Genomic DNA, 8,234 nt, shown 5'->3' on the forward strand with positions numbered 1-8,234 from the left:
TGCAGGTTAACCCATTCGGAATCATTTCTTTTGCTTTCTCTTCTTTGGCAAATCCTTTCTATCTTTTAAGGTCTTTTTCTTGTCTCTCTACCATCTTGCCTTCCTGAACTTCTTTTTTTTTTCGTTTAAGTAACCTTTCAATCTCCTTCCCCAATTTCCTCATAAACATTGAGAGTTTATTCCTCACACGTTAGACAGCGGTTTATGAATGGCCAGGCATAATGGACTCAGAATGAGTTGGCACCCCCGAGGTACCTGTCTTGCTGGGGAGCCACAGGTGAAGGGCTGTCTGCTGGACACATGTTTGCATGGAGTCAGGCTGAGTGGCCTCAGGGTGTTTGCTCTGCACTTGTGTGTGTTTCTCCCTAGTTGGTTTCCTTGTCCAGCCACCTGTGACCTCCCTCCATCCAGCCCAGGGAATCCTTCTCATCACAGGGGTAGGATGTTTGTCTCGTTTTCCATCACATCCTTTCCCCAAAGTTTGGTTGTGAGTTGTTCCCATTCCAAAGACCTTTCCTCTTTGAAGAGAAAAGAGAAAATCTTGTCTCTCCTTTTCTCTCACTTCACTTCTGCTCTATTATCTCCTCCGTCCAGAATGGCCCACTGACTCAGATGGGTGTAGATCCAAAGATGGCAAGAAATGCCAGCAATTCTGAGCTAATAATACGGATGGATCAGGAGAACTTGAAAACCTTTATCCCGCCACATTAAAAAAAATTGCACTTCCAGTGTATTCAGAGTCTCAGTGTAGAAACACAAATGATAGAGAAATTGAATTACACTCAAGTTTTTCTTTCCTCCTCTCCTGATTTATTCTCATCCTCCAAGTTAACATGATGAACTCTTTCTTGTGTAAACTTTCAGACATTTTCTACGCATGCACACTTTTCTTCTTTTCACATAAGAGTGTGAACTAGGTCACTTTCAACATGCTGTGATTCTGTGATTCACTGTCTCCCACCGAGTCATCCACGGATAAAGTCATCTGTTTCACGGAGAACTATTTCCAATAGCTAATAGCCAATGTCTGTGGAGTGCTTACTCTGTGTCGGTTTCTTGTAACTACTTTACAGATCATTTGTACAGCGTACCCATGGACCAGGTACAATTATGACCCCCAAGTGACAGATAAGTGCAGATAAGTACAAATAAATACAGAGGCCAAGTGACTTGCCCAAGACGCTGGAGCAAATCAAAATCCATGCCTCTGTAATCATTTTGCTCTATTGCCTCTGTCTGGGAGGCTTGATGATTTGGCAACTAAAACCTTAAATATCATGTTCCATTTTTATATCTGTGACACAAGCGTGGGGCTGTGATACGGGGTAACTAACCTGACTACTTTTGAAAACCCTTATGCACCTGGATGAAAGTAAGCCAGGGACTGCAAGCCATAGATTTAAGGTTTCCTACCAACTTTAAAAAATAGCTTCTTGAATGCAATTTATGTAGTGTCAAGTCTAGGATGTAGTCCAAGTAGTAACAGAAAAATGGAGATATGTAGGAAAATACTTAAAGTTGACAAGTATTGGGAGTGTAGTATTTTTGGGGCCAGCGTGTAGACCACAGGAAAACTTGCTGTTTCCATCCCAAAGGGAAGAGCCCTACGTTGCAACTGCCAAGGTCCCTGGGGCAGCAAGTGTGCTCACTGCTTAGTAAAGAAGCATCCTCAGTTTGATAGAATCATATGGGAGCCTTACATTTGGTTAGCAGTTCTACATTCTTGATGTAATAATATTTTCAGGGTGTGGGAGGGTATCAAGCTCTGAAAATACCCTTGGAGAGATCTGCTTATTAAGTTTGGCTTTTTCAATCTCCCTACTACTTCTTTACTAAACACCAGGCGGTTTCCTTCACTTTTCAGAACCATGTTGTTTTTCCCTTGTCTAATGAACTTTGAAATACTTTTGGATGAGCTATTAAGTTTGGGGAAAAATAAACATCTCTTTAAAATAAGGAAGATAATAACAATGACAAGTAGAAAAAGCTCTAAAACAGAGAATATCCTCCATTCTACCCAATGACTGGGAGTGGAAGGTTCGTGCTCGCTGTCCAGGACGTAGAAATAAAAGCTGAGGAGGCGCTGAGGCGTCTCCTGGATCTCTATGAGCCTCCATCATTTCTGCTGAGTAGGGTTGACAGATAAAATATAGGCTGTTTAGTTAAATATGAATGTTTGAAAAACAACAAGTACATTTTGAAGATAAGTATGCCCCAAATAGTTCATAGGATCTACTTATACTAAAAATAATGACTTATTATTCATGTGAAGTTCAAGTTTAACTGGGTATCCTGTATTTTTATTTACTAAATCTGACAGCCCTACTGATGATCCACAACGGAGGCAGTTGAGGAGCGGTACATGCTGGCTCTCGGACAGTCAGAAATGGCTTCAGCAGATCCAGGTACAGTATGAAATTCTTTTTGGATGTAGCTCAGAAGCCATGGCCAGCCCTTGACTGCAAGTACTGCCTCGGGTTTCCCTGAGGTGGGGTAAACCTTCCTCTTAATGGCCTTTTGGTAAGTCTGGAAGACCATATCCAAGGGGAGCCCCAAAGTCAGTTTCATCCTCACAACCATGTTTCCAATTCCTGGAATTGGCTGCATGTGACTCACAAGAGCTGAGGAGGTTTGCGGAAGTTGGGAGTGTCATAGCTTGAACCCTTTGTAGGTAAAGTTTTGCTGTTGTGAGAGTTTTAACAGGAGCAATGTGAAAGACTCCATGTCCCCAGGTAGATAGAAATAATCCTGTTCTACCTGTGTGTATGTGACAAGTCTCTAATAGTTCAGAGAGCAAGTATCTGGTCTTAGAAAGAGTGATCCAAGCTTGGATGTTTCTGGTGACAAGGCAAGGTCCTGAGTTTCAAGTTCACCTTTTATGGTTGAGGAGACAATAAGGTGGTCAGAAGGGAAATCATGGAGGCGACCTTGGCTTCATCCATCGTGCAGGCTTGTATATGTGGTTCTATGTAGATTGTGTTTCTTCATTCCCAGAGCGAGAGCAGTGCCGAGGCTCTAGAAATGCCATGGATATTCTGAGCTGTCAGTGGCATTTCCCCGGTACTGTTCCCTTGGTGCCGCTCCTTGAAATGTCCAAAGGGATTATCATCTGTCTTGTGGCGGGTCCTAGCATTGTGAAAGGAAGCTGCTGCACCGGGCTCAGAGGATTTCGGATGTGGTGGGAGGAGGAGTAGTACTACGACTATAAATTGTATCACAGCATATCTATTCCATCTTGAGAGTGGGGTTGGGGGGTTATGAAGGGGGGCTTTTATTGTACTTTTATACATTGTACCCTTGAAACTAATTCAATTTTTTAAAATTAATTAATTTATTTTGGGCTGCATTGGGTCTTTGTTGCTGCTAGCGGGCGTTCTCTAGTTGCAGTGAGCGGGGGCTCCTCTTGGCTGTGGTGCACGGGCTTCTCATTGCAGTGGCTTCTCTTGTTGCGGAGCATGGGCTCTAGGCACGCAGGCTTCCGTAGTTGTGGCACGTGGGCTCGGTAGATGTGGCACACGGGCTCTAGAGCGCAGGCTCAGTAGTTGTGGCGCGCGGGCTTAGTTACTCCGTGGCACGTGGGATCTTCCCAGACCAGGGCTCGAACCCATGTCCCCTGCATTCGCAGGCATATTCTTAACCACTGCTCCACCAGGGAAGCCCGATAATTCAGTTTTTTATAAAGAGAAGGTTCCTAATATTATTCCAAAATTTTAAAAATATGTAGTTGGATAACACTATGAAAAATTAACTGATATATTCTTTTATTATTTCTCTTTGCTCCCTGGATTTTTTTCCCCATCCAGTCAGCTAGGCACTGTGAGTTCACTGCATTAGGAAGGTAAAGACTCAGCAGAAATGAGGGAGAAAAACAGAAAAGTCTCAGCTTTGGAATGTTCACAACGGAGGCCACAGTAGAACAGGTGAGAATTCTGTGAACCAAAAATAAATGTCGTCTCAAATGCAAAAAAGTATTCTCTGCACTGGGAGGCAGGAGAGGGAGGGAGGGAAGGACTGAAGGAGAGAGATCAGTGTGGCCAGGGACATGGAGACTGTGCTTGAGGACGATATGCCCAGGAAGAGAATCAGAATCTGGAGAAGATTCAGCCTGCACGTGATCATTGCCTCCAGCCAGCACCCTCATCTCAGACGTTGGGAAATTCAGAGAGAGAGTGGGAGTACGTCAGGAGGGCCACGCGCATAGTCTGTGTGGCAGGGGTTGTGGCCGTTCCCTATTTGTGAGGAGTCCCCAGCAATTTGCAGGCCTCTTCTGGAAAATGCTGGCGGACGTCTCTAGTGCTTATGTGAAAGCTTGTTCACAAACCTTGAAAGATACAGATGTAGATGACAGATAGACGCATAGATAGAAAAATGTCATTAAATAAAAGCTCCAGGAAAGGTTTGGAAAATGCCCTTTATTGCCTAGGACGCTTCTATTGTCATATGATGTTAGACTGAGTGCCGGTCCCTTCATCCTCCTTCAGACCACGGCATTCTGTCTGCTACTCTCCCGAGGGTCCTTTCTTCTCCCTGGAAGGGATAAAACAAATGAGGTAGGACAGGAAGAGACAAGAAGCACTCCAAGCTCTGCTGGTCAGGGTTACCCTCCAGCATTGCCTTAATGCTCAGAGCCACGCACACCACAGTGAGCTTGGCTCCAGATCAACTACCACGCAACGAAGGTTCTGGAACACTTCCATATCTCGGGGGACCTCATTTCCACGTGACTCTCTTTCATATTCCCCTTTGTCACAGAAGGCTAGGTACAGTGGTCAGGGTGAGATCTCGGCTCAGGCCCAAGGCTCTCAGACCTCAAAGTTCTGGTCCTGCAAGGGCCCCCGTCCTCTCTTGAGACCACTCCTGGCTCTCTCTGCCGAGAAGGAGCTGCTGGCGGTACGTCCTCTAAGAGTTGAGGTCCATCGTGCAGACCCTGAGAAAACTCCTAGGAAAAGGCTCCACCTTCTTGTTTACGTCAACAGAGCTCAATGCCTTTGTTAGTGCTGGGTGTGTCCCATTTGATGCAACTGCAGAGCCATTAGGTCAACCAGCACATGTGTGCGGCCCCTTCCCTTAGACTCCTCTGGGCCGTCGTGACATAGGCTCAGAAGAGTGCCAGCCTCAAGCCTTACCTCTTCCAAGGGACGGCCACACCGTCTTCCAGGATCTTCTGTCCCATGAATCTCAGTTGCTGTTTGGAACTCAAAGGAGAGAAAAGACCCTGCCTGCGGGGTCTCTTTGGGCTGGGGCCTTCCCCCGTGGGCTGCTCTCCCTCATTCTCCTTTTCTTCTTGCTTCTCTTCCTCCTCCTCCTCCTCCTCCTCCTCCTCCTCCTCCTCCTCCTCCTCCTCCTCCTCCTCCTCAGGTGTGCTCTCGGATTCCACATTGCCCATCCACTGGGCCATGTTGAGATGAAAGACACGGCAGCTGAAGCCCTGCAGGACGCCGCCCTTCACGTGCTGCTGGAGGATCTCCAAGGTGGGGAAGACCCGGCAGCAGGCCATGCACCTGAAGCCGGTCTCCATGGTCACCATCCAGTCCGGTGTCTTGGCCCTGGGTCTCTCCTCGACGGCAGGTGACCCTGATGGGCTGCCTGGCTCTGCCCTTTCCTCATACTCTTTCTCCTCCCCAGTGGGCTCACTGTCAGACAGGAGGCTTTCGGTGGACACATCAGAGGGGCAAGTGCCTACTGTGCACGCATCCTCAGGAAGGGTCACTTCTTCTATCGTCAGCTGCTTTTCAGGCAACTCCAAGGGTTTCTCTGTCTTCCAGGAGACAGCGACACCCTTGTTCACTTGTACCTGCACGTAGTATATTTTCATGCCCCTTTCCTCTTTGTCTGGGTGCAGATAGTCCTTACAGGGTGAAGAGAGTGAGGAGGAGACACAGTGTGATGGGGGAGCGGTCTCCCCTTCTTCCTGAACCTGGGCTAGGGGTGCTGTAGGCCAGGCAGTGTCTCGAAATCTCCGCATTGCTGAAAAAGGAAATTAAAACCATAATAACATGCATGGGCCGTGCCGGAAGCTGAGGGAGCAGGTGTGGTAGACGAGAGAGGGACATTTACATGACGTAGCTATGTCGTGAGCTTGGTGTCTGTTGGCCGTAGGATGGAGCGGTGTATCTGGTGTCATCTGTGGGCTTTTCATGTGCGTGGGGGGGATACTGGAGCGGTGTCTGTATACAGGGGTGTGGAGTATGGTGGTGAGGGCTGTGGTAAGTGAGGGATGCGGCTGGATGCGTGTATGACAAGGAGTGTGATTTTGGTAATATCGGTGGTGCATTACTTGTGGAATGGGGCTGTGGTGCTTGGGGTTTATGTGTGCTCTGAGAAGGGCTGTGCCTGGAGGGCAGATGTATGTGTGAGCTGTGTGGACCTGAGCTGGATGGTCCTGCTCTCAGGCTGGAGGTGTATGATGCAGAACTCTGTCCTTCTCTGGAAGCAAAGGCAAAGACAAAGCCTACATTTTCCTCTGAAGATGCTTAATCTGGTCCCTCTTCCCTCCACCTCAAGCCCAGACCTTTCCGGCCCCTGCTCCTTGACTTCCCCACCATGGTACTACCAGTATTCACACCGCCCCCCCAGACTCAGCTGGCATCCACGCCCTCGGAACAGCTCAGCCATCCTGCCCAGGCTCCTCCACAGAGCCCTCATCACCTCTGATGACCCTGGATTTCCTCTCAGCCTCCCTGGGATCTGTGTGCCTCCTGCCTCACAGCCAAGCACCCCCTCACCTGAGGAGCCCCGCGCCCTTACCAGCGTAGCTGAGCTTGCGCGGAGTAGAAGTACAGAAGAAGTATTTAGGGGCAGAGGAGACCTCCACTGCCCCTGGGCTGCAGCCTTGGGCCACCACAGTGGATCCAAGCCGAGGGGGATCCTCTTGTGACTTCGAGATTCCTGAGGGAGGAATGGAAGGCTCAGGGTGGGTTCATCAGTCCTCTGTCCACAAATATTTACTGAGTGTGTGACACGTGTCAGGTGCAGTGAATACACACAGTTGAGAGTGTGGTTCCCAGTGGATCCTCCAGGATTTAATTCCAATCAATACTTATTCTCTCACTGTCTAGTTGGTAATGTAGGCCTCGGTGGTGACTGTGAGTGTGTGGGAAGAGTGAGTGATGTGTATCAGTTAAGTCTGTGGTAAGTGTGGGGTTGGCATGGGGAGCACAGTGCAGATGTGTCTATCTGTGTCTGTGGCCTTTGTGTGCATTTTTTCTGTTCACAAGTCAGGAATTCTGGGACATGTAACTTTTCCTCATTACATGGTGTGGCTTGTATTTATGGTGCGTGTTCATTCATTCATTCACCAAGATTCAGTGAGCAGCTACTCCTGTGTATCCGGCACTCTTCCATTGTTGTAGTCTCTGGTAACGCTGCACATTCTAGTAGGGGAAGACACACACTAAACAAAACTACAATAAATATATAATACATCAGCTGGTGGTAAGTACATAAGGGTTGCCAGACTTAGCGAACAAGAATACAAGGCACCCAGTTAAATTTCAGTTTCAGATAAACCCAGAATAATTTTTTAGTGTAAGTATTCCCATGCAGTATTTGTTCTTACTTAGTTTTAGTGTAAGTATGGCCCATACAATATGTGGGACATACGGATACTGAAAAATTACTTGTTGTTTATCTGGAATTCAAATTGAACTGGATAGCCCATATTTTCTCTGGCAATCCTGACATGGGTTACTGAGACTGTGGTTTACTGTCGTTTGTACAAAGCGGGTCTGGCATTACTCAAGAATGTGTTACAAGTGTGGTGTGTATGACACGTGACTGGTTGTTACAGAGGTAATTAGCGATGGCTGAAGTTAGCTGTGTTTGTGCGAGAGTTGTGGAGATACATATATATATATATATATATATATATATATATATATATATAGTGTGTGTGTGTGTGTCCTATATATATAGTGTGTGTGTCTATATACATATCTCATCTCCAGCGTTTGGTGTTGGAGGAGAGGATTGTGATACAGGTGGGTTGTATGAGAACGTAGTACAGGAGGGATCCGTGTATATACCTCCATGTGCTGTGTGTGGTTTACTAAGGAAGTTATATGTGGGGTGTGTGATATTTTTGCTGCATCAGAGTGTACATGGGTGTATGAGTTACTGTCTCATAAAACACCCCTAACAAGAATTCTGTATACACTCTTACGTACACCGAGTGTCAGCCAGGTCCAGGCAGGGTGACAAGAACTTTACCACGCAGACTTTATATCTGGTAAGCA

At 47.1% G+C, this 8,234-nt stretch overlaps 2 protein-coding genes across 4 annotated transcripts in view; one reads left to right on the top strand and one right to left on the bottom strand.

Annotated features, from left to right (window-relative positions):
• LOC309815324 (uncharacterized protein) overlaps positions 1-5,434 on the top strand; it is a 26,315-nt gene extending 20,881 nt beyond the window's left edge. For 2 of the 3 annotated variants that reach the window (XM_082642041.1, XM_082642039.1), the window contains exons 5-6: positions 3,804-3,920; positions 5,359-5,434. In XM_082642041.1, the coding sequence (XP_082498167.1) occupies positions 3,804-3,834 (31 nt within the window). In that variant the 3' untranslated portion in view covers positions 3,835-3,920; positions 5,359-5,434. Of the gene's footprint in view, positions 1-2,320; positions 2,406-2,994; positions 3,921-5,358 lie in introns of all 3 variants that reach the window. The other variant, XM_082642040.1, reaches the window with a different exon arrangement.
• Positions 5,297-7,720, bottom strand: LOC309815486 (protein FAM170A-like; the record flags this gene model as incomplete). Its single annotated transcript, XM_082642365.1, has 1 exon — positions 5,297-7,720. A coding segment is annotated over exon 1 (669 nt), but the record flags the coding sequence as incomplete, so codon positions are not given.
• Positions 7,721-8,234: the final 514 nt, after the last annotated feature.

This window comes from Mesoplodon mirus, assembly GCF_964341445.2.
Source record: "Mesoplodon mirus genome assembly, chromosome: 14".
NCBI lineage: Eukaryota > Metazoa > Chordata > Mammalia > Artiodactyla > Ziphiidae > Mesoplodon > Mesoplodon mirus.